The sequence below is a fragment of the Capsicum annuum genome, chromosome 6 (genome assembly GCF_002878395.1).
Source record: "Capsicum annuum cultivar UCD-10X-F1 chromosome 6, UCD10Xv1.1, whole genome shotgun sequence".
NCBI classification, from domain to species: domain Eukaryota; kingdom Viridiplantae; phylum Streptophyta; class Magnoliopsida; order Solanales; family Solanaceae; genus Capsicum; species Capsicum annuum.
Genome location: NC_061116.1, coordinates 172,261,371 through 172,289,131, shown reverse-complemented (window position 1 = coordinate 172,289,131; position 27,761 = coordinate 172,261,371). Strand labels below are relative to the sequence as shown.

The 27,761-nt window shown below is 31.0% G+C and overlaps 1 protein-coding gene and 1 long non-coding RNA gene across 2 annotated transcripts; one reads left to right on the top strand and one right to left on the bottom strand.

Annotated features, from left to right (window-relative positions):
* Positions 1-8,900: 8,900 nt before the first annotated feature.
* LOC107874918 (2-oxoisovalerate dehydrogenase subunit alpha 1, mitochondrial) lies at positions 8,901-26,428 on the bottom strand. The gene is made up of 9 exons (XM_016721621.2): positions 26,141-26,428; positions 18,071-18,211; positions 11,345-11,527; positions 10,429-10,586; positions 10,227-10,326; positions 10,032-10,143; positions 9,748-9,887; positions 9,346-9,531; positions 8,901-9,224 (listed from the first exon to the last, which is right to left on the bottom strand). Exons 1-9 carry the CDS (start codon positions 26,333-26,335, stop codon positions 9,057-9,059), a joined length of 1,383 nt encoding a protein of 460 aa, XP_016577107.2. The 5' UTR covers positions 26,336-26,428; the 3' UTR covers positions 8,901-9,056.
* LOC124899741 lies at positions 9,150-10,553 on the top strand. The gene is made up of 2 exons (XR_007057273.1): positions 9,150-9,540; positions 10,053-10,553. It is a non-coding gene; the product is annotated as an uncharacterized LOC124899741 (long non-coding RNA).
* Positions 26,429-27,761: the final 1,333 nt, after the last annotated feature.

Genomic DNA, 27,761 nt, shown 5'->3' with positions numbered 1-27,761 from the left:
TGATGAAAATGAGTTTTTGAACTCATATACATGTATATATACACATATTCCCGTCCATAATATCATAGGGAATGACCAAAGTGCCTTTAAAATTTAAATAATGTCAAATCTGTCCTTTGGTGGACTATTTTGATAAGCTAAAGTAGATCGACCATAACTCTTTGCTCCGATATCGGATTTGGGTGAAATTGGTGTGGTTGGAAATATAATTCAAAGGGATTTTATTTCATATAAAGTAGGACACCCAGTTCCTCCTGTACAAGGAGTTATGATCGTTTGGAGTTGACCCTAAAAATCTGTTTTGAGAGGCTGAAGTAAAACGAGTATAACTCCTTCCTCAGACGTTGGATTTGGATGAAACCAATTGCATTGGAAAAAAGACTCAAAGATCTTTCTTTTCATAGGTCGCATCTCTCCCAGTTCATTATATTAAGGGAGTTATAATCGTTCAAAATTGACCCAAAAAATTAGCTGGCCTCAGTAGTTTGTGTGCAGGAAATTTTCCTGCACATTTACCATTCCCAATATCCCGGCCACCATTTTATAGTTTTGAACGTGCTCGATTATATCCAAAACCTATCCGTTTTTGGAAATCTTTATATCATTGAAAAGCTTATTCAATAACCTTCGTATGGGACCATCGACGGGCAAATTCCGATATAAATAAAATAAAATAAAATTAATTCCATATAAATAAGACCAATACACGTACTTGAATATGCCAATACACGTACTTGAATACGGGGTGTTACAAACAGTAACTTCAGAAGTCACATAAAGGGCTTGCGAGGAGCTCTCTAGTGTGTTATAAGTTCCTTAAGTTGAAACCTTATGTCCTCATCCATATGAGTTATTCAGTTAATACTGAATAAGATATGTATTCAGATTCCTCATTATTCCTTCAATACGGATAGATCTCATAAGAGGAGATAGAATAAACCTAGATAGCTGAATAGAGTTTGTATTCAAGAGATATTGAAACCTAGAGTGTTATGATTCATAAGTAGTAGAACCTTTTTATAGGTTGAAGTATGGGTATAGAAGTGTGTGACAAGAAATATGGTAATGGATATTGATCGAATATGTATAAATAAACTTTTGTATGCGATTAAGTTAGTAATAAGGTGATAGGTCCTTATGTGTTAATTTATAGGTAATAAATATGGTACAGGTTCCTTGGTTAAAGGTAGAGAAAGAGTTATTAGTTTAAGGTGAATTGTTGTTTCCTTGATGTATAAAAAGAGTTATTGATGGTATTTGTTGTGTTAGAAAAGTATAGGTTATTAATGAAAGTATTTGGTGGTTTATTATAGTTAATTTAGGCTTTCCTTGAGGTTGTAAAAAGGAGTTTAGTTAAAACTTAGAGAGCTATGAAAGTAATATAGTGTATAGATGGATAAATAGTCGTAATGTGTAGAAGAAGGACGTGCTAACGGATTTTAATATGGTATACCATAGGATTATAGTCAAATATTATTATTATGAGGCTTTAGTAGATTAGTGTTTCTTGATGTCTTATTTTATAACTTCCAAGTGAAAATAGTATGTGAGGTTGGGTTGTTAATCATGCCTAGCACTAGACACTAAGTTTAAATAGTAGGTGATCATCAAGGTGGAAATAATGATTTCTTGGTTAGTGATGTCAGTTATGTGGAAGTGATATAGTAGGCTTGAACAGTGTATACAAGAGTTTAAGTTTATTTATTCATAATTAAGTATGATGTTGTAGGTATGATGTAGAGGTGTACCCAAGGTGATATAGGAATTGAATTATTTTCTAAGATTATTAAGTATCATGTGTGCTTAGATAGTGCCCGTGAGTTTCTAAGTGCGAATAAGGCTAGTCATATAGTATATGGTATTCTTGATGGCTATATTAATGAGTTATGGATAGATGATCCTGAGCCTTTTGGTATGATATGAGTTAGTGAGGCAGATTATATGTTTAGTAAGGCAGGTATATTTGTTGAGTTAATAAAGTGTAAGTCTGTGATGATGATTATTGAAGCTAAAGAAAGTTAAGGGTGATATGTATTAAGACAGTGTCCAAGAATGAAGTTAGTATTATCTAGATATAGTTTATTCAAGTGAGTAAGCATTCATGTGTAGACCGTTAGAGCAAAGAAGGTATAGCTCAATCTCGAGGATATGGAGTATACCTACAAGCTTAGAATGTCGGCTTTGATATAAGGGGGATATGGTAGAGTAAAGAACCAATTTAAGTTTTGAGAATTAGTTTGTGATGCATGTCAATAAGAGTTGTGATAAGATGGTGATCCCTTCTTACTCTAGTGTATTTCTTGGATTTCAGTCATTATCACACCATATTTAGTCTTGCATGATAGATCTATGCCAAAGGCCAATACTTGTACACTTCATGCGTATTCAATTTTATTCTCAACTTCTGATAAGTAAGTAACAACTTCACTTTGTGATTCAAGTCATCCCTTATAAATCTATGAACTCCAGTCTTATGTTAAATAGCTTATGATAAGTATGAACTCATGTTTCAGAGTATGATCAGTTCTCAGAACTCATGATACCAGTGAAATTTGCATTATATCATGTATGTCCTCAATTTAGATCCCTTTAATATATCTATGACTTTGATATTCTAGTCCTCAGGCCTCGGTTAAGTGTTAAAGTTATGTATAGTATGCTTTCTTGCTTCAAGTTATTATGCGTTAGCCCTTCAGTAACCTATTCTTATGTTAAGATAGTGGTGATAATAATAGATAAGCAATGGTTTAGATTAGAGGGAGTTGATGACCCTCATTAAGAAAGATTATTTATGCTAAGGCTAAAGGGTGAAGGAATATTAGGGTAAATCATTGGTATATATCATAGTTAGTTGAGAATTCTAGGTATGTCTTATTAAGAATAGTGCAAGAAAATTTTTATTGATTGAGGTTTAGAGAATATGAGAAGTATGCCTTTATGGGTGATTTCCTTAAAGTTTATATGTGGTTATAAGGATAGGCTTAAGTGTCATGTTTGGATGTAAGTGGATGAATGCAATATGCGTTAGTGAATCCATAGTAAGAGTTCAGAGTTAGTCATTAAAGTGATAAGGCATGTTATGCTTAGGGTGTGAGCTCTAAAAGAGACATAGAAGATTTAATCATGTGGTTTAGACTAGTATTATGGTGTGGCATATTGTACCTTGTGATTTTGAGTTAGGCTTGATCATAGCGAGAGAATTTAGTTCAGTTTAGACTTTAGTAGGTAGATTTATCAATGCCCATGTGAGAATTATAAGTTGAATCAAATCAGTATGGTATTTAAGGGGAATATTATAGTTGAGGAAGTATTTGAGAAGTGTTGCTAAGCTTGAAAGTAAGAAGTTGCATTGCCTAAGGCTTGGTAATTTTATCCTAGCTTATGTTCTATAGTCCTTTATTCCAAGTCATAAAGTTGTAGCCATGTTTCGATTCCTTATCCAGATATCCTATTCAGATTATGCCCAAGATTCTTTGTTCCCTAAATATTATTAGAACAGCTTGCAAAGAGTGTTGAAGAAATGCTCTAATTGATTATGAGCTCTAAGTATGATTTAGCTCGTATAGACAGCAATCTAGTTTAGCAGTCAGGCAGATACGTTCTAATGGTTTTCAATCTTTCCATGTAGTCTCACTACCCAAAGTTTTGTGAGTATGGCTATTCCATGAGGTAATTCAGTTCAGTCCATGCATCATATCTACAATTCAGATATTTAGTCATGATTCAGTTCATAAGTGTTCAGTGAATGAGCTTAGTTTTCCAAGTATTCTAGCTCAGACAGTGTAATACCCATTGTACGATCTTAGTAGCATTGTCTCATGTTTCGTGCTTACCTAATGTACTTGGCGATGCCATAAAGCCCTCTTTTTTTTTATTCCTATGCATATTTCGTTGAAGACAATTTCTAATGAGAAGTTACATGTGTTATTCCATCCTTATTAACTCTTGGAATATTATTGCATCAATTATCACTATACCATTCTATAGGTAATATCATATCATGAGCATTTCAAGTGAGTTCTAATCTTTCAGCATGAATCAACCCTTTATAAGTCAATAAAGTCAAGTCAGCTCAGAAAACCAGTTTCATAATGAAAGTTTTAATGTTTCAAGTCATCTATATCCTTCGCTAGTATACATGTCATGTCTACATTATTTCATACTTTTAAAGTCTCAATAAGTTCCTGTCCATCATTCGAGGACGAATGATTCTAGGGGGGGGATAATGTAACACCCTATATTTTTGGGCTAGAATTCTAACCATCGTTCCTACGTCTATAAGTTCTAATACAAATGATTACCAAGTAAATATAAGTTTCGTGATCATTATCCTAGTGTGTGGAGTAATTTCGGGGTAAAATATGTTCATAAAAATCACTTAGAGCAAAGTGGAGCTAAGAGCCTTTGATTCATCTAAAGTTTGATATTCAATTATACAAGGGTCTACTTTGAACATGTATAACTTTATATACATAGAATTATGCATCTCAAGACCCACCAAATTGTAGATATTTGAGTCATCTTTCCAACGATACCAATTTTGCCTTAATCCGATAATCGAGCGAAAAGTTATGACCCTTTTTGTGAGAGGCAGTAAGCTGTCGCGATAGCCTCACATCGCAAGGTCTACTCCACCTTTATGGGGGTCACTTCGCAAGGTGTACTCAACCTTTCTGGAGGTCTCTCCACGAGGTTCATTTACATGGGAAAAAAAGGCCAAGGGCAGTTGGGTCTTTTTCCCCAACCAAAGTCATACGAAACACGAATTGGAACTCCCAAAAGGGCAATATTTTCCCCTTTCACTCTAAATTGCTCTCAAGAAACCCTCCTACATTCCCAAGAACAAAAATCCAAGTTTCATCTCTCAAGAATCAAGAAGTTAAGTTCCAAATTCAAAGTTCTCTCCAAGGATTATTCAAAGTTCTCTCCAAGGATTCTTTTAAGCAAGGTATGTGAGGTTATGAACAAGGGTATCCTTTCACCCTTGTGTCCAAAATTACATGAATTTAATATTTGATTTCTTGTTTTGAATTAGGGTTCATACCCAAACTTCTATATATTCTTGAAGCATGTTATTATCATGAAATTTAAAGCTTTTAGTGTATATATCAAGAAGTGTCTATGTTATATTTTTAACTTACATAATTTAGATTGTTAATGAGATTGCACTTTCTTGATTTGTTTTTGTGAAGTATTTCAAGAATCATAGTTAGCATGAAGTTTTGATATGAATTGATATAAGTTTAAAGAATGGGTTATAATCCCTAAGTTTAAGTCTTGATATTTCAAGAAGATTATGTTTTAAGCATTCTTTGATAATAAAGTATTCAGATTTTTAAACAAGAATTGATCTTTTGATCCTAAGCTAAGATTGGAATCCATAATTATTCATCTTGATCATGATTTAAAGAAAGAGAAGTATAATTGGTTTTTATTATAAACCCTTGTGCTATTTTAAGGTGGATTTTCTAAAGTCTGAGCATAAGAATGGGAGTAGTATTTATCACCGAGTTGGGTATGATTTCAAGGTCTCATACCCCAGAACTACGCGCCACCGTAGGTTTAAGAATGTCCATAGTAGGTTAAGTCAGTGATCACTTAAGATAATGTTCTATTCTGATGGCAAGTGTAGAATAGCTCTCCCCAATGTGGGTAAGATATTGGACTCCTTGACAGCTGACATGGTTTATGTCGGTTAGAAGAAACTCCCAATAGAAATAGTAAAAGTGCAGCTTTTAGAACTAAGCGTTATGACTTATAAAGATTATCTATGCTTTATATACTCATGCTTTATTATTTTGCAGTACATGTTTTATTTGAGTCAAGTTGAGTCATTTATACTTAGCATGCATCCTTTGAAAGTTCTGTATGGAAATTGAGTTATTGTTTTACTTATGCATTCACCCCCACATGCTCAGTACGTTCCAAAAGTATTGATCCACATATACATCTTTGTGCTAAATTTTCTCATAATGTAGGTACCAGTTGTAGCCCAGACATCATAATCAGATAGTGTGCAGCTTTCAGTCAGCAGATGATGAGTCCTTTTGATTCGAGGGCTCGAGTCAATCATAGTATCGAGTAGCATTTTATTTTCTTTATTTAGCTATATTGATTAGGGATAGTTGGGGGTCATGTCCCGACTACCTATAGTCAATACTAGTAGAGGCTTCATAGACAGATAGTAGAGTTGATGTATTTGATTCCAGTTTTGTTTTGTATAAGCAGAGTTGTATTCATTTTTATAGTTTTATTTTGAAGATATTCAGCAAAGACATATTTTCTGCTTACTTTTTTCAGACATGTATTTTAAATTAGCTGCTCGCGAGTTATGCTAGTATCAAGGTTAGCTTGGGATCAGTTGTAGTCCTAAGCACCGTGTGACATCCAGAGGATAGTCTCGGGGCGTGACAAGAACTAACACTTAAAACCGCGCTAGCCTATGCGGGTGTCTAAATGACCGGGAGGTTTGAGTCCCCCGTATTGAATATATGAATGGGAGGTTTGAGTCCTCCATATTGTATACATTGGTGCTCAAGTCACCTTGACTATGCCGGGAGGTTTGAGTCTCCCATAAAAGTATATACAAATATAGATATTCTCTGGCTCGTGTGGCTACACGCACTAGGGCCTTTCCATCTAGGGGAGAGCTTGACCCATATAGCCCGTGGGTGCCTCATTATATAAAGGTTATGCTATACAACCCAAGTTAAGGTTTTTGAAGTTCATGATAAGCCTTGCTCCCTACCCCAGCATATGTTATTTTGTATGTATATGTACTTCATATGATATTATGCATTGAATATTGTATTGGTTTTGAACTATTATCGTGGCATTATTTTGTTCCTCTATCCTTGAGTTATATGCTAGCGCTCCGACCGTTAACCGTCTTCAGACGTTGTATCTCCACGCGATGCAGGAACTAGTCATACTTCTACATTTCTGGCTTAGTGACTTGGATTCGGGATCAGCTAGCGAGTCAGATTGAAGTGGTGAGCTTCCATCCCTCGTAAGGCCCCATTTCATGTTGTGGTTTCCTTTTTATATTTTGACTATCTTTTGCATATTGATTTCGGCTATTATCGGGGATATGTCCCGATATTTTATTGACCTTCGGTTTGTAGAGGCTTTGTTGGATTACTGTGGACTTGGGTGGTTTGGTTGACTGTTTGGTGACAAACGGTTATTGGTATACACATATCATGAATTATCATTAGTTTTATTATGCGCTATCTTGTTATATGTTCAGAATTCATTCGATATTTGAGGATTTTGTGTTGGTTTGGTTTGGTGACGGGGGTGATCTCCGATCTACGTGGGACTTGAGATACCCGTCATGGCCAAGCCCTAATTTGGGTCGTGACATGGATCTACTTACAAAAGGCCTATCTAGAGAAGGAGTTGAGAAAATATCGAAGAGAATGAGTTTACGGCCCAGGATAAGTCAGCATGGTGGTAACTCTACTTAGCAGACTGGAGATCTCAAGAGCTAGGTTCAAGGAGATCAAACAAATTTGTGACTGACAATTCAACATTGTTAATATACTTAACCCATTCTCATGATGTGGACAATGTTTAGGAAACAAAGATAAGGCTTATGGTATGAAGCTTTGTAATGGTTATCTAAATTTGGTAGATTTGACCAAATAGTTTAATCTATAGAATTGAACGTTTAGAAATCACCTATGTGAGGGTGGAGTGGAAGCCGCTTTAAGAAGAATTTTAGTAAAGACCTATTTTCTACGCTCTCATGAAATCAGGATATGTTCATGGCTGAAACGAACAAAACCATGAGAACCATAAATGATAAAAGGCTAGTTATGTGACATGTGTTGTCTAGGTGTATATTAAAGTGCGACGGTTCAAAGATATCAAATCTACCGATTGACCGAGTGTATCCGATACACGTTCACTATGAAAAATTCAAAGGTAAACCCACTTATTCAGATGCAATCAGTCTTTGTTTGTTGATCACATACTTATCCGTAAATTTTTTATATGATAGTCATTCCCCATTCATGTGGGGGATTGTTGGATTATTAAAAGGTGTGAATGAAAAATGAAAAGGTGGTGTTTTTTCGGAAAGACACTAAGAGAAAAGATGTAATTTGAATAGGCACCTTTTCAGATTGAATGGTTATAACCTTTCCAATGGGTTGTGATTTTCGAAAAGTTGCACCTTTATGAAGGGGTGCACCTCTCTGAACCATTGCTTCTCTTCATCAAGCAACACCTTGATGACTATAAATACCTGAATTTTTCTCAGGTAAAGACAAATTTTTTTGGAGTTGAAAACATTCTTCTTCTTCTTAAAAACCCTCTTGTGATCTTCAAACTGTTGAGTGCGTTCGCAGTTTCTGAAAGTTTGAGGTGCCGCTACTTTCAGAAAGTGAACAATTTTATCCTGGGAGGAAAGATTCCATAACCTCGGATACTTGAGAGGAATAAATTCCTTAAGGACACACTGTGAGTCGGTGGACTTGGTTCTTAAATTTCTACTTCATTTTTATTTCTTAATAGTTGATAAACACTTCATTTGATAGTTCATTTGATTAGTCATTTGAACTTGTGTTTGAAGGTGCTGAACTTCATTGTATTTCTTGAAAACTTATTCTTGAACTTAATTTGAAATTTGTATAGAAAACATACAAATTTTGTACCCACCGGAACAACAAATACGGCATGTTCCTAGCTAATCGAGTAGCTACAAACTCGTAATGATGGACGTGATCTTGCTGATTATTCGTGAGGCTAGTAAATGGATCTTGGAACTAGTTATACTTGTGAAGTATGGAAAGAGATCCGATTTCATTTTGCAGTAATGAATACTTTGGGTCCAAAGTAGACATTAGCAACTAAATTAGCTGGAAGTGAAGATTAGGGAGAAAAAACTCTCTTAATTGAATTGCAATTAAACTCGCCCCAATATTTTATTAAAAGAATTGAGCCGAATACTACAAAAATTCTATTGCATGCAGTTGGTACTTATGCACAAAGCTCACAGCCATTACAGATAACCCCATCTTAATATAGCACGAAAGTCAGGGGACAATAGCCTATATAGGTACGTCAGTAGGATACTCTTTTGGGTATCTTTTAATATTCTCTCTTATAAACCTCTCTTGCTCTAGCAAATTTGATGGAATTTTGTCATAAACATCACCAAATAAGTCTGCCAATGGAGGTTTCTCCACTTTCTCTGCGCCTTGAATTGCTTCCACTACCTAACATATCAGAAAACAGGACTATATAAAATCATACTACTAGTAAACTTTTGGTGGATTTTAGGTAGAAAAATAATACTATAGGAGTAAGAAACAATGGCATAGTAGTTGAATCTTGAACCTGTCTTCTGATGTTTCCGCGAAGTTCAGTTTCATTTTGATCAGCCCACCAGCCATTTCTCTGAATCCATTTTCTGAATCTGGTTATTGGGCTTTTTCCTGTTCTCCATTGCTCTATTTCCTTTACGCATCGATACTTTGTTGAATCATCAGATGTTGAATGATGGCTTACTCTGTATGTCATGGCCTGCAGAGAGTTAAGTAGTACTATGAAGTTACTTTTAAATAGCCACCACCCTTACTGCTCAAATAGTAAGTAGTTTAGACAAATACAACTATTAAGCATATGTTGTCTTAGAGGGCGTGTACATGGCCGGCCAGAGGGTAAAGCCAGTAAAGCGTTGTAACTCGACCTAGTTAGTTTTGGCATTTTACTATGTTATATAAAGAAGTTAGATTTCACCTCAACTAATATTGGCCTTTGCTCCTTTATTGCCTTTTGACGAGCAGCACGCACAACACTGTACACTGCTAGAGCATCATTGCCATCTACACGAATGCTTCTGATTCCATATGCCTGTCCCTTAATAGCAATTCCGTCACCTGAAATTGAAAAGAATTTGAGCAGCCAAAGCATTAGTACTGTTTTGTGGTATTTCAATATTTTGTGTTGTTATAAATTACAGAATAAAATGACGAAGTTACTAGTACGTTGTGCATGTTAAATTGAATGAGCTTGGAATTTACTTCGAAATTGTTCTGTTACAGGAGTGCTAATGGCCCATCCATTGTTGCGGCAAAAGAAAATGACAGGAGCTTCCATTACTGCTGCAAAGTTCAAACCAGCATGGAAATCACCCTGCAAATAGGAAGAAGTTGAAGCATTCATTCATTCCAAATAAGGGGAAAAAATCACGTTACTAGTGTGCGCGATTTTGTCACCTCACTGGTGCTACCGTCACCAAAATAAACCACAACACAAGCGTCTTTTTTATCCATTTTCAGAGAGTATGCCACACCAGCGGCCTGTGGAAGCTGTGTACTGAAACGAAAAATGGAATTTGCAGCTGTGAATTGCTAATAAGATGTGAAATTCAGAAACTTTTACTAGCAAATTCGGGAACATGAATTTGAAGAATCATACGTGAGAGGAGAGGAAACAGTGAAGTAATTAAGCTTATTGGAACCATAATGTATAGGCATTTGCCTGCCTTTTCCATAATCAGCCTTATTTCCTAACAATTGATCTGCGAATTCTTGAAGAGTGAAGCCGCGCCATAAAAGAACCCCTGGCTCCCTATACTGCAATACATACAACAAAACACTACAATCTTTTTATGTTCTTTCAATTTGGATGATAATCTTGAGTTGTGTGTCATCATCCCTGTGCTTTTGCGCAGATCATGATAATATTCTTCGCAATGGCTAATCTGTTAGGTAAAGCTATCAAAATTAGTTATTTTGAAAAGTGATTCTTATAAAAGCGCTTTGAAAGAGTGATATTTTGTGTTTTGACAAAATTAGAAATACCTTTTTGGTAGCTTGTGTTTAATCAATATTTTTAAAAAGTCCAACTATCTGGAAAAAAAAAAAAAAGGAAGTTGCTATCAATTTTAATTTGGTAAATATTACTCCTAATAATGGATAATTTTATCTTAAAAATACAAAAGCCCTTATATTTGGGAGTAACAATTTTTTTATTTATTTTTCATTTTTCTACTTGAAAGCTGAAAAAACAGTTTCTGCAATTAGTCAAAAACACTTATTTCTACATCAGAAGTTTGTAAAACACACTCATTCTCTAAGATAATATTTTTTTAAATAAACACTTTTGACCATGTAGAATCATGATCAAACAATCTATGATTTTACAAAATTCATAGATAAATCCAACATTTATATCTCTATGAGATCTTACTTGTATCGGTATATACAATTGATGTTAGGCAATACAAACTCACACAAGGACAATAGTATAGCAGAATCATCATACTAATTTGGTTACTTTACACATTGATTAGAGAGGGACAAGTAGATTAGGAAGATAATAAACCAAGTACCTGAGGCAACACAATGTCTTGTGGGGTGAGAGCAGCAGCAGAAGCTATGTTAATAGCTTCTTCTCCGGTACTTGTTAGGTAGAAAGATAACCTCCCTTGCCTTTGTGCTTCATAGAAAATTGTGTCCATTGTTTCAAGAGCTATCATTGTTGAATACATATTTACTGCCAATCCTTTGCTCACCTACCATAATTTGATGTCCAATAATTTCATCAAAATCTTTCTTAGTTTCTTGGAATCCCAAAGATTATTAGTAAATCCAATTTTTACTAGTCCTTTTGATATTTGACCAAACACATTCAACATGTAATTAATCGATAAGTACATTGCTCTTTGAATTGTTGGAATATGATACATCTTTAATAAAAAAATAATTTAGGATATAAATTGTAGGTTACTTTCAACTGTATTACCTTTTTAATTGTTCTTAAATTACTTTAAAAATTGAAAGAAATTTCCAACATAATCTCTTGAAGAAGAACAATTCATTTATTTTGGACATTGAAAAATAACTCAATATCTACAAATTTACGAAATTATTGACCATTTCATCATTTAATTGGACACAAACATCAATCCCTCTAATCCATATTAACTAAATTTGTAAGAGAGGCAATGCACACCTATTAAGAGAAAAAGTTTAGGACATAAGTTGAACACCCTTTTTCACTTTTGTCCTTTTGATTATTTTCAAACTATTCTTCAAAATAGAGATAGTCATTATTTAAAAAGAAAATAATTTAAAATAAAATGATAAATATGAGCAAATAACTTCCTTAAACTTGTGACCTAGAAAATATAAATGAAGAGCAATAGTGAAAAAAATTCCAGCAACTCTCTTGAACATTTAATAATTAACTTATTTTAAAAATTTTTAAAAACTCAAAAATTCAATTACTATGAACTAGAGTACAACATTATAATGTTATTCCATATTTCAGAGTAAGAGAATTCTTAAAAATAGTTTAAATATAATAAATTTTGTATTTAAATAAACGGAAACACACCGTTAAGTGATTGAAGATTAAATATAGAGAAAAGGGTAAAATTTATCCTTGATGTCATACTTTGGGGTAAGAAACTTTTCACATGTACTCTTCTTTAGTAGGAAAGCTCAAATCAACATTAAATGCCTCTTTAAAAATGAAACACACTCTAATCTAATCCGTCTGACTCGGGCCACAAAAAGGACACAAAAACAGATGCGAATTTAGAATTTAAAATTTGTGGGTTTCTTGGGCAAAATAAAATATCAAAATATAGTGGCGTACAGGGTTAGAACGCACAACCAAGAGGCCTATAAAGCTTTAACAAGCTCTTTCTCTATCACTAAACCAATGCCACACTTCATTTATGGGTTCCCAACTTATAATTCTTATATATTTATCAAATTTCTCAATATAAATAAAAGATTCGCACCAAAGTTACCAGGTTTCCGGAAACCCTCATCTAATACTCTAGATCTGTCCCTACATAAATAAATATATCCCCCTCGGTTCTGTTGATCAAATTTTTCCAATGAGATTAAGCCACTGGATATTTATCAGTGCATGACTCATGAAAAATGAATTTGCATCAGTGCAAAGACAAATTAAATAAATATATCCTTCCCTCAGTTCATGAATCTGCATCAGTGCAAAACTCGTAAAAAAGGACACTTAACTGTCAAATGCAACAGAGTAGGTCCACTAGATATTTCTCTAGATGATTGAGTTAAGATGTTTTCTTATGTGTCAATTGTGACATCTCTTTCATTTTTATGTTTTGTTATACAATTTGGATCTACACAAATTTTTCATCATGTCATGTGCTCAGAAAACTTATCCAATGATTCTAGAATCTAGATGCACATAGAATTTCACACCAAATTTTGAAATTTAACATAATTGAAATAGGAGCAGAGTTTGTAATAAATATTTTCTCTAATTCCATGCTTTTGCATTATCTATTCCATTTTACTTTTTATTCATTTGTAAACAACCTACTGATGCTACACGTTGAAAAAAAAGTATATTTGTTATTAGAAAAATTCAACCAATAGAATTAAGGGAGAGATATATTTATTTGTCTATTTTTTATTGATCGGATCGGGCCGGTTAAATTAGGGTATGTTTTATTTAAATAAAATGAGTCATTTAACGTTGATTTGAGTTTTTTTTCGTTAAAGGATGGATACATGTGAAAAGTTTCTTAACAATGAAGGTAAACTTGGTCCAAAATATGACATCGAGGATAAATTTGACTCTAAAATATAATGAAGAGTATACTTAGTCAATTTTTAAAAATAGATGGATAAATTTAGCCCAAAGTATGACAACGAGGATAAATTTCATCTCAAAATATGACAAAGAATATATTTAGTGAGTTTACAAAGTAGACCCTTTTTCCTTAAACTATATAATGAAGGGCCCGTTTACGGGCCCAATATTACAATTTTAAATATATTCATTGCTATTTAATTAAATTTTCAAAAAATTGATCATTAATATTTTGAAACAAACACAAAAAGAAATGTAAGTAAAGATCACACTATATAATAAAATATAACTTCTTATTTTTATAAAATCAAATAATAGCTTGCAACTTATTTAAGGATTCATAAATAAAATTAAAATATCATATATTCTAATGCTTATTTTTTAACATCAGGTCAAACACAAAAGAATAAACAACTAATTATAATGTTTTTGTTTTTCTACTTTATTTAAAAATCATACGAGAAAATAGATTAAAATTATAAATATCTATTTATTACCATTTTATATAGATCATACGAAGCAATAAAAGGATAATAATCCGTACATAAATTGATTTTAAATACATTTAAATTCGTTTTATGGGTGTTTAACAAACGAAAATAAGGACCTACTGGATGAACGTTTTAATAAATCATAATATTAAAGGATTGCTTTTATGTCTTGTCTTATATCCGTTAAAAATAAGAGATCAAATCATAAGGGTTGGTGTGGTGGTTTAGCACATCACCCTTAAGCAAGAGGTTGGGGGTTCGATCCCCACCTCTGGTGAATGAAAAAAATTTTGTGGCCAGTTCCCTACCGCTTAGTGCGCTGACAGTAGGAACGGAGGATTAGTCTCACAGCTGCCAACTGTGGGGATACCTTGGGAAACCAAAAATAAATAAAATAAAAGATCAATTTAATATGGTGAATAAGAAATTTCTTTTTAAGTGATATGTTTACCTGATGAGGAAATTTAATATCTCAAATAAAGAGAATCAAAAGAATTAACAAAAGTTAACATGATATATATTGTAGTAATTTAACATGAGAAAGTTAATATTACATTTTAAATAAGTTGTTTAAAATAATTTGAATAGGTGCTTAGTAAATAGTTATGTTTTCATATAATTATATGTATAGTGCATATCTTTGTAATGATATGCATCATGTGAAGTTTTGGGATTATGGAGGAATCTCTTATTCTGTGTTTGATAGATAAATACTTATTCAATATTTATGAATATTTTTTATTATCTTACTAATAATATAGTAATAGTTACTTTATGCAATTAAATGTGTGACCAAAATTAATTTTATTTTGTTTATCTTTTATGAAACAAATGTAAATATTTGCACATACTCCTATAAAGTTATTCTCCTTTATTTTAATTTATAACATTTTAATTAGACATTGAATTTAAGATACATGAAAAAACATCGTAATGTTTCAAATTATCTTTCAAATAAATGAACCTTAAATAGAAGAGTATACCTTTGTGGACTTTTGATAAATAAATAAAATTCAACATGACTAAAATACTGACAATGTTATAAAATACTTACTAAATAAAAAATGTCAATTCTTTTTTAGAACTGATTAAAAAGAAAAATATATTATTTGAATTGAGACATAGGATGTATTATAATAAACATTCAGATATAATGCATTTAATTTTTTTTACTACGTATTAAAATAGACTTATAATTGAGGTGTATAAAATTAATGTGAAAAATTACATCATGAATGACATTGAAAAGATTCTAATGAAATGACCATTAGGTCTATATTTTTCATTTAAAATAAAGTTGTAGTGGATTAACATAAAAAAATTATATGAAAATATTTTAAAAATTATGAAAACACCGTTATACCCTTAATTATATTTGTACGTTTTACCTTAACTATAAATCAACTATCAATAATTTTAGACAAAAACAGTAAAAAAATAATAATGACTGGTACACGCAAAAATAACTTGTTTATTTCGTGAATTTAGTTAAGAGGATAGATTTGGAAACCACGATTGAAAAAAATGTTTAAATGGAAAAACTTCAAATATAATTTCTTTTTAAATTTAATATTATTCTTCCCATTTGATTTAAGTATATTATTTAAGTTTACATTTAATAAAAAGATTATCACATAAATTCTCATATATCATATAAAGTATGAACAAAACTAATTACTTAAATTATTTTTCAAGATTTAACAAATTATATTTTAAAATTATTTTACATATCATGAAAAAGTTTAACTTGAAATTATTTTGAATCATGTGAACTGTGGATATATGAATGCCTTGTAGATATTTGTTACTCTCTCAATTTCAAAAATAAAAACCTATTTTCCGTGTGAATTTGTTTAAAAAAGAATAGAATTCTTTTTCACAATACTTTAATTTTAACTTTCTATGTGTTATGTTTAGAACCACAAGATAAAGAGTATTTTGATATATTTGACATTATTATTCATATGTTAATTTTCATAACGAAACAATCTATAGTGTTAAATCAATGACAGAATTATTCATATATTAATTTTTTTAATAAAGAATATACAATCTTAAATTATAGTATATGAATAAATTAAATAAAATAATTTATTTTTTCAAGGAGACAATATATTTATTTTTATTCATATGAATATCTCATATGTTAATTTTCACAATGAAAGAATCTAAGATTTTAAGATGATAAATTCTAAGATAATCTATTAATAGTTAAAAAATTACTCATTAAAATGGAATACCGAAAATAAGTATTAAATGAGTTTATGTTGTATAAATTGATAATATAAAGAAATGTTATAGTCTTAAGATTTATTTATCATTGTAGTGTATAATTTATGCTATACTTTTAAAATTATCTTTCAACATCTAAAAGTTTTTTAATTTGAAATTGAGTATTTCTCTGTTTCAATTTATTTATTTGATTTTGATTTGATACAAAGTTTAAGAAAGTAAAAAATAATTTTTAATCTTATGTCTTAAATTAATAACACGTAGAATGTGTCAAAATCTATTTTAATCTTGTGGTGTTAAATATGACATGTGAAAAGTTATAATTCACTAATGAGTAAATACATAAAGTTGGCCAAGATTTTCAAAACGATACCTAAACTTTGAATTCGACCTATTACCCCACGATTCTTCTTTATTTCGTTCCAAATAAACTATTTTGGACCTCTGCGTGTATACACGCGCCACAGGCGCGTGAAAGGGCTCAAAATTAACTTTTTTGACTAATGAAAAGCTGCCACGTGTAAAGCTTCATTGAAACTTTTTTTTTTTTTTAAATATCATTAAAACTCCATTAAAGCTCAACATAATGTCTTTTTCAACACAATATCTTCTTCAACACCATTAAAACTCCTCCATTAAAGGTCCATTGAAACTTTTTTTTTTTTAAAAAATGTCTTTAAAACTCCATTAAAGCTCCTCCATTAAAGCTCATTTAACTATCTTTAAAACTCAATTCAATCATTTAACTATCCTTAAAACTCAATTCAATCATAAAACAATTTTTTGAATTGATTTGAACAAAAAAAAAAGAATGGGAAGAGAGATTTTGACTGGGGTGGGGGGGTGGGGGAGGGTAGGGGGAGATGCTGACAGGGTGGGGGTGTTGGACGGAGGGTGGGGGTGCTGAATGGGGGTGGGGGTGGAGAGGAGTTGCTGGACGTTGGGGGGAGGGGGTGCTGGATGCCCCAGGGGAAGAGGGGGTGGGGTGGGTGATAAATTAAATAAAAAGGAAAAATTTATTGAAAAAAATAAGAAACTAAATACATTTAACACGTGGCAGGACCTGATTGGTGCGTGTGTTCAATCTCTTTGTTGTGACTGAAATTCAACAAAACTGGTGTATTTGTAACGGATTAAGTAAGAATCGTGGGGTAATAGGTCGAATTCAAAGTTTAGGTGTCTTTTTGAAAATTTCGATCTACATCAGGGGGGTAATTATATATTTACTCTTCACTAATTAAAAAAAGAGAGGCAATTTTTCGAAACAAATTTAAACGAAAAATAAGATAAATAAATTGAATGTTTGGACTATCATTTAAACATTTATAATTTTTTATTATTTTATTTTAATAATTATTTTGTAGTGTAATTAAATATGCAATTGACAACTAATTCTATTTTACATGGGTCCATATGAGATATATATCAATTGAGATGTGATTAACATTTAAAAAAAAAAAATAGTTTGAATTTTTCGTCCTTAGAAATTTATGGTCAAGCAAAAAAATTAGCTTGACTTTTTTGTCATTAGAAATTTATGGTCAAGTTTTGATGCCTAAAACATAAGTAAACAAGATAAAACTTTTTTTAAATGACAATTATGTCCTTGGCCGTCCTACTCTTCACTCTTCTATATAATATAAATATAAATGAATATACTTTGTCATATATCACCAACATTAACATAAAAAATTATCGATAATCGAGGAATCAAAAAATGTATTTGAAGAATTACAAATATATACCTGCTCAAATATAGAACCCGAAATTAAATATCCATCATCATCAAGGACTCGATAGCAAGGTAGCCTCTGTTCAGATGACTCTGAGATAAACTTCATTTGCGTTGTAGTTGGAACCCTTCCGCCGGGAAAATTCAAAATTTGCTGACATGGTAAGAACCCGTTTGTGTTAATTGATTAAAAGTAGTTAATAAATATCAATATGTGGAGAAATACTTTTAAGTTTTAAATTTTACTTTTATAAATTAAAATTTGCGTGTTTGGATTGAAGTATTGAATACATATATCTATCTATAATTTATATTTATATCTATAATCTATAATATATTAAAAATGTGAGCAGAACTATCAAGGGCCAAGATTAGTAGTTCGCTATTCATATCAATGCATTATATTCGTCCAGCTAGGAGCCAGCTCTCAAAATCCTGCTTCAGGTTAATAAATACTTAGAGATCCACCTTGCAAAGACAGTTATTGATTTACCGGTATACTTCACCCGAAAATTCTCTCTCTAGATTCTTCTTCCTCTCCTTCCTTCCTTCCTTCCTTCTTCTTATTCTTCACCCATCTTCAACTTCATTACGTGTATTCAAAAAGTTTGAAGTCATCTATGGAGCCGTAGTGTAGCTAAATTCTTAGTTGATTGATTGTAACCGTTGACTCCTCTATCAATAAAATTCCTTCTCCAATTTATTAATTTGATGTGTTTGTGTTGAGTACATTACCCTTAGAAAAGTGATTTGAACATTTTGTCCTTTATTAAAAGTCTTCGCAATAAACAAAATAGTCTTTTCACTTTTTTTTATTATTATTTTGTGATATTAAATATTACTATAATAAAAATATTTCCCAATTAAAATAGGCTTGGTACAAAAAAAATTCAAAAATATCTTTTGCAATGTCTAATATAATTGGCAAAATAACCTTTCCATTTAAAATAGATGTGATTAAACAAAGAAAAAATAAACCTACTAAATCCGTTTTTAAGGTAATAGTACCAAAACTTTCGGTGCATCTTCTTTCCTGTAAAATTAAGTTGGAGTCTTTCTTTTTATACCAATTGTTTTGCTATTTATTTAATATATAATTGCATAGGTGTTAAAAATATTTAAACCTAAACATGCAAATAAGAAATTTAAAACCTAATATATCTGTATCTACGTCTACATCTACATTTACAAGATATTTAAAGTGTAAAGAATATTAGAAAAGTGATTTGAAGTTGTCTCTCATTAAAAGGCAATATACAAAATATTTTTTTACTCATTAAATTATTCTCCGAATTTATAGGACTTTCAAATCAAATAATATATTACTTATATAATTTTTTTCCTTATTTTTTACTTAACACAAAAGGTATTACATTGATTGTAGAATCCAATAAAAGTGAGACCTACTTTGACGTCGGTTTCGATTTTAGTGTAATTATGTAGTAAGAATCATATTTATGAGAGAAAATCAAGCTCTCTGTACATTCATTACTATATATTCCGTCTATGTTTGTCGCTAATTTGTATAGCTTAATTTGATAAATTGTTCATCTACCTCTCTTTCTTTTTACTCGTGATTTGATCAGTTCTCAAAAATCAACATTTCAAAGCTATGTTGTCTGTATGTATTCAAGTTGATGGTAGTTGATTATCTTCGTCCGATAAAGAGAAAGAATAACATTTACAACATTGTTATTAAAGAGTTTTATTTAAGAGGAGATTATTCTCTTAATTAATTTGTGTTTTTAATATTAGTTTTTCAATATGCAAGTTCACTTGATTGAACTATATTACATGTTATATTTTTTTGTTATAGTTTTATTTATCATCTGATTTATTAATGCTTGTAATTGTTAGTTTTCGTATGACGCGCCATGAAGGAAGATTATTTTCAATTCGTTTGATTTTTGTGTGTTTTGCTTCTATTAAAGCAAGCAACATCCCTTGTCGTGCTGACTATATGCTATGGACATCCATAATGTTGTGTGTGCTTCCTGCATTCTTTCCTTCTACATTCTTAGTTACTATTATTGACTTGTGAGCATCATTATTGATGCTTCTATGTAGATTGTGCTAATATAGCTATTTGAATTAATTGGGTCTTCATTACATTTTATAAAGGCTTTTTGTTGTCTTCCATAACCCAATCTACTCATTGTATTTATTTTTTATTTTCTTTTATTTTTGAGAAAAGTCATAAAAATCCCTCTGAACTTATTCGCTCAACTCACTTTAACACTTAAACTTAACTTTTGTTTATTTACCCCCTTTAATAACTTTAAAGTGAATTAAATTCACCCCTAAAGCTGACGTGACAAAAAATAAAAGCGAATGAATTTTTTTTTTAAAAGGACCTACTTTATTATATATATATATATATATAAAATTAAAAAAAAAATCAAGAACCCACTTCATCTTCTTCTTTTACCCGCCCCCATTCCCATCACCCCCTACCCACCCCAACCCACCATCATCATAAATTATTTTACACCTTTTCTTCAGCTTTCAAAGTCTTCCTTCAATATATATTTCCAAAAAACTCTACCAACAAACACAAAGTTGGAAACAAAGAAAATTTTTTGTAAGATTAAACAATTTTCATCTAATTCTTGCAAAAAAAATTCATTTTAGTTTATTTTTTTTTCAATTTGCATAATAATAAATTGAATTTGCAAGTATTTTGAAGTGAAGGTTGAAATAATGTGGGAAAACTTTAAATTGGTATGTTCATGATTGTTCTCTAATGGTGTTAATGGAGAAAATGAAAAAAATTGAAGAGAGAGGCATTGCAGGGATGGAAATTGGAAGGGGAGAAAGAAAGGGGCGGGGGGCCTGGAAGAGCACGGGGGAGGGGGAAGGGGGAAGGGGGAAGGGGGCAGGGGGGGGAGGGCGGGAGAGGGGGAAAAGGGCTGGAAGGGCGCTGGGAGAGGGGGGATATAATCTGAAGAACGAGGGGGTGGGGTGCGGTGTGTGAAGAAGAAAGGAATTTTCTTTTTTATTATATATATATATATATATTTTTTTTTCTTTTAAAAAAATATCTAATACTTTATATATATAAATATAGTAAATATATATTTTTTATTTTTTTAAAATATATAAAAATAATATGTGTGTGGGATTATTTTTTTTTTTAAATTCTATTTTCTTATATGACAATAACCTGGCACTGATGTAACACTGATTTGGTACTGACATGGCGCGAGTGTAGTGTATTCTCCGTAGTGAAAGTGAGATTGCGATTTTATGGGTGAATTTAATTCACTTTAAAGTTATTAAGGGAGGTAAATAAACAAAAATTAAGTTTAAGTGTTAAAATGAATTGAGCGGATACGTTCAGAGTTTTTTTTATGACTTTTCTCTTTATTTTTTATGCCTACATAATATTATGTTTGATCACTTATATATTTAAGTTTACAGGTGAAGGTTATTTGTTTTCGATCTAAGCAATCATAATTGTCATTGTACTTGCCTTTTTCTTTTTTCCTTAAGACGACTTCAAATTGTCCTTTATAGGATATTAGAGATAATTTTCAGTGATCTATTTGATGCATGTCCCAATCTAATAATTGGATTCTTTGATTTATCGAATATTTTATTTTTATGCAGATGAAATTAAGTAAAAGGTAGAAGTTAAGTTTGATGATTAGATTATATTAAAGGGTTGAAAATGTGATATTACTTTGAAGAAGGCTATGAATACGCTATGTTGTTTCGTCTCAATAATATGCTGATAATTTGAGTTGAGACATACTCTAAAGTTGTATGAATTAAGAGTTTGAACTCACTGGAAGATGCAATTCGGATAAACATGTTATACTTCTTTTTGGAGCTCTAACCAAATTCACTTTATTTATTAATTTATTGTCCAACATGCAAAAGTACACGATATGCCTATTTTTCTCAAATAATTCTTATCTATATCTATATCTATATCAATATCTATATCAATATCTATATCTATATCTATATCTATATCTATATCTATATCTATATATAAAAAGTGTGAAAATCTTTATAAAAGTGATTTGAACTTTTTGCCCTTCATTAAAAGACTCTTCTTTAGACAAAACTTTCTTTTCATTATTTTTTTAATTTATTATTTAATTATTTTTTATTATATTAACTAAACCTCCTAAAATATATGGGACTCCGAAATATTTATTAACATTTTTCTTTCTACTGTTCAAATGGAAAAATATTCTTAAAATAGGACTCTATTAAAAAAATACTTCTATAAATATACGAAATAAGATACGTACCTCTTGAATTTGTAAGTTAGTCTTCTTTCTTTTTTCCTTATGAATTATTCTATGAATTGTTACATATGGTAAAGATAAATTCGTCCACGGACAATTGATATTTGGATTCAATTTGCATCCTTGTTACCTCTTTTTTTCTCAAGTTAATTAATATAATTCTCAATATATATATGGTCTATTTCACATTTATTTATGTTCTTTTGTTTTTGCTTTGTCACGGAAGTTGAGGTTGATGCTTTCTTATATGCATCTTGACGTTATTGTAAGTATGTCATGTTAATATTTATATTCATTGAATTATATATGTTTTTATGGAGTATTTTGTCAATTTGATGATATCGATCTCTCGATTTTTTAACTTTGCGGTTATACGTTGATCAATTAAGGTTTATTTTTCTTGCCTATTGCAAGAATATGATTGATGTTCATCTAAATTGATTCGATTGCAGATCTAGATTGATGGATTCTTGATTTTCTAACCCTCAACTTTTTCACTATTTTTGTCAACATAATAGAATTCAACGTGTGTGTATATATGCATCTTCTTTGTTTTCATTCAAATCATTCTTTAGGGTCAAAGTTTTCGCTCAGACGAGAATTATTTTCATCAAAATCGAAGCTTTCTGATCATTATTGTATTGTTTTTTTTAGTTTACAGGTCGTAGATGAATGTCGGTTGGCTTTGAATAATTTCTTGTGTAAAAGTTACGTTTAATTGTATGGTTTTGATATCTTTATTATTTTATTGTTTTATTTTAATTTACAGATGCTGGATGAATGTCGGTCAACTTTGAGGAATTTTTTTAGGTAAAGGTTAACTTTAATTGTATTGTCTTAGTATCTCTATTAGTTTATTGTTTTGTGATAGTTTATAGTTCGTAGATGAATGTCTATCGCCTTTGAGGAATTTTTGTGTGTAAACTTTAAGTTTAATTGTATTGTTTTGATATCTCTTTTATCATATTATTTTGTTGTAATTTACAGGCGGTAGATAAATGTTGATCGGCTTTGAGAAATTTTTTAGGTAAAGGTTAGGTTTAATTAATTTATTTTAATATCTCTGGTTTGAATTTTTTTTTTTATGTAAAGGTTAGGTTTAGTTGTATTATTTTGATATCGCTATTATCGTATTATTTTGTTATAGTTTATAGGTCGGACGACTTTGAGAAAATTTTTGTGCATAAAGATTAGATTTAATTGTATTGTTTTGATGTCTCTATCAATATACTATTTTATTATATTTTACAGGTGGTAGATGAATGTCGATTGACTTTTAGAAATATTTTTTGTAAAGGTTAGGTTTAATAAATAAATTATCCATCTTTACATACTCAAAATATATTGAATTTAATTATTGTATTCATGATTATTATTTAAACAAATATCCTATTTAATGTAACGTTTGAATTCATTAAAGTGAGATACACATGCAAAACGCGTACACCTAAACTAGTATGATTATAAGCCGCTATAGCTTATTTGCAAAAAATATTTATTTTATTTAAAAAATGCTTATTTTTTGACAGAGGCGAAACCAAGATTTCAGGTCTGTGGGTTTAGAATTTTAAGACAAAGAGTAAAAAACAAAAAAATCAATATTGCTAGTGGGGTTCAAACCCCACGTCTTAGAGGTGGAAGACATTTTACTCTCACCTCTCCTCCGCTGTACCAACGTCCCATGTTTGTATGTGCCTTTGGTTTGTTAGTATAAGGTTTTATTGTGTGGGTGCCTTATTTTTATTATTCCAACGTGCTTTATTATGAATTTACTTATTAATCTTTGTCCTGAGCCGGGGGTTTATCGGAAACAGCCTTACTACCTCTTCGGAGGTAGTGGTATGGACTGTATATATTTTACCCTCCCCAGATCCCATTATGTGGAAATACACTGAGTTTGTTGTTGTTGTTGCTGTATAATATTAATACAGAATCTACGTAAAAGCTACTCGGCTGAACCCCCAAATAACCTTTAACTCCGCCTCTGTTTTTGGAGATTCTTTCATGCTTTTAGCAAAAAAAAAAAAAAAAAGTTCCATTGATTAATTATTTATATAAGTATTGACCGAAGGGGTGTCAAGCGACACGCTTCGTCAGATAATTTTATTAAACTATATACAAGGTTATGTGTTAATACCGTGCGCAAAGAGATATATTCAGAAATGACACTGATTAACAAAGAGCTCCTTTTGGCGCAGTGGTCGAGTGCCTTGTTTGTTTTTTAGAAGTTGGTTGTTCGAACTTACACTATACCAATGTGTAGAATTGTGGTTGTTAAACTTTTATCTTCTTTTTATATAAAAATCGACAGTGCTTATGTTACCGTTGACAAATAATGTGAAACGGAAAAAGTAGTAAATTCTATGTAGTAGAAAAACGACAAATCACCAAGCAAGAAATTAGTTAATTATCGATACTACTCATTAATAGTGTTAGTAGAAGTAAATGATAAAATCAATAAAAGAAACAAATTGCAAAAAGACGTACATCATATCAATAAATAAATCAGGAAACAACAACAATAATTCGCCACATAATTGAAAGAGACAAAACGTAATCATTGTGGAATTAAATAAACAAGCAAGTTTGTGTCATGTAGCAATTCATATCACTGAATAAAACTTTGCATCATCTATTTTGATATTTGATGATATACTATTAAAACTCAGACATGCTGCGTCTGGACGTCGATATATAGTGGGCATTTTGGCCGTAAAAATTAAAAATTTTAAAATTGGAGTTAGTGTTAGAGTTGAAGTTGGAGTTGGAGTTGTGTTTATTCATGAATATAATTGAATTGTTTTAGAATTTTTGTGAGAGAAAGAAGATGGAAAAAAGTGAAAACAACTTTTTCTTGTTTTCACTTTTACAGATACAACTTCAAGTTGTATTTGGAATTCTCATGGCCAAACATCAACTTGGAGTTGTATTTGGCATAAAGTGATTTTTTTTTTCCAAAAAAGTGAAAAAAATCTCATAGCCGAACACACCAATAGTAAATATTTAAAATTTACTTCACATATGATCAGGAAGTAAGCGTCACTCATAAAATATCAGTGTGTAAATAACTTATTCGCATAACTAAAGAGTGCAACTTATATCGTTTCCCCATTTTAAGTTCGTCTTCAAAACTGTGTATGTGAAATATCTATACACTATACTATAAATTGTTTAATGTAGACATTTCTATATATATCAAGTTCTATTTAGTCCCTTCATCCGTTTTAAGTTACGTACTCCTACATCAACTATAATTGTATTGCAATTCTAAGTAACTTGAGATTGACTAGATAAATTATTATGACCATGTTTTACTATCTCATTTTATATAGCATTATTTTATTAACTAAAAATTTAAAAAAGAAAAAAATACTTTCGAAACATAAATTGTAATCCGTATATGTGGAAAACATCAAAAGTACTTTTAATATCTAGGGTTGATCTCAATATATGACTATAATCTTTTAGAATTACCAAATATAGAAATATGGTTTTTTCTTTTTATAGCTGTGGTGTTCGAGTCGTGACTCATGAGCTTGCATATGGATTTCGACTAATTGTACCAACTACCTGTGATTATATCTTCCATCAGCATATACACTATATAACTTTATCCACTAATTAAACTGGTTTGGACAAATTATGTAAGAAAAAATCAGTTAGTATTTACTTTTGTTGAAATTTGAATTTGAAACCTCATATAATTCTAAATTCACCACATTAACCATCAGACATTTACCCTTCATTGCAAAGTGTAATATTTTTGAAATGGAGTAAACAAGAAAAGAGTTTCAGATAATGGAATAGAAATGATAATTAATTACCTGATCATCATTAAGGCCATCATGAAAGTCTTCGTTGTATAAATCTATTTGCTCTCCAGCTTTAATAGACTCAAAACGTCTATGTATGAAATTAATAGCTGCAGATTTTTTCATGTAGTAGTGGTACCGGCATTCTTTTGATCTCCATTGCACAAAATGATTTAAACCTCTTGATTTTGAAAACAACATCTTCATTAATATTAAGATAATTTTCTTGAAGAAAAATGAAGACGAAGGTTCAAGCTTGAGAGAAGATGAGATTGTAAGGGGTCAAGCCTCAAAGTGTATATGTATACAAGTTTAGGTTGCATTTAAATATTTTCCTACTTTATAGATAAACCATATGATCTCCATCATATCATATTTTAATTTCATGAGATCATGCATGTGGAGTGTGTATATATATTAGTTGCGAGACGGGCCCAATATCTAGGGCAATTTAGCTAAAAGTGACAAAAAAGTTTTGAAAAGAGGTGTAGGTGACTCAAGTTTTAAAATTGAGTGTATATGACAATTACTTTATTAGTGAATAAGAAAGTTGAAAAAGTTTGAGAATAGCCCACAAGTTTTTTAATTTACACTTTGATCCAAGTAAAACCTAATATAACTAGAAACAGAGGGAAAAAACTCGTGCTTTCTCTCTTCTCATTATCGTTGTTTTCTCTCTCTTCGCCATTTTTGTTGTTCATTATTGTTGCTGCTTTTGTCATCATCTTATGCTTCATTATCACCATCTTCTTCTTCATTATCATTATCATCTTCTTCTTGTTTACCATTGCTATTGTTGTTATCGCTATTGCTGCTACTTGACCAATTTTTTAGTTCAAATTTAGTTTCGTACATCACTTTGACATTACTTCATAGGCAACATTGGTAAGTAAAATTATGATTTTTAGTTGAATTTCTCATCTGGGTACACTACTACAGCTGTTTTTAAAACAATGGATAGAACCCGAACATGAACCCAACAAAAGATTCATTTGTTTTAATAGATGACTTATATGTTAGATTTATGTTTATGGTTCTATAGTGTTGTAACATGAATCGAATAGATGAGTCATCTATTGCAATAGACGAGTTATCTGTTGCAACACAGAAGTCATCTATTGACACAGATTACTCACCTGTTGCAATAAAACCTAAAGTTGATCTCAATAGATGCATCACCTGTTGCAGCAGGTGAGCAATCTGTCACAACTGATTAGTGATCTTTTGCAATAGGTACTCATCTGTTCGAATCAACTTCAAAGGTTTTGTAGTACATACCAACAGGTGAGTCATCTGTTGCAACAAATGTATAATCTGTTGCAACATATGAGTCACCTGTTCCAACAGATGACTCATCTATTGGAATAAGCTTTAGGTTCTATAGTACTATAACTAAATTGCCAACAGGTTAAGTCATCTATTGCAACATATAACTCACCTGTTGCAACATATTATTCACCTATTGTAATAGATTTCTCATCTATTGGGGTTCATATTATGATACTATAAAATCATTATTAATTTTACTATGATGTCATTATTAACTTTTTTTAACAAATATCTTTATTTAGGTACCACTAATGGAGAGATCAATAACAATAGGGGTGGATTGTCATGTTGAATGGATCGAGAA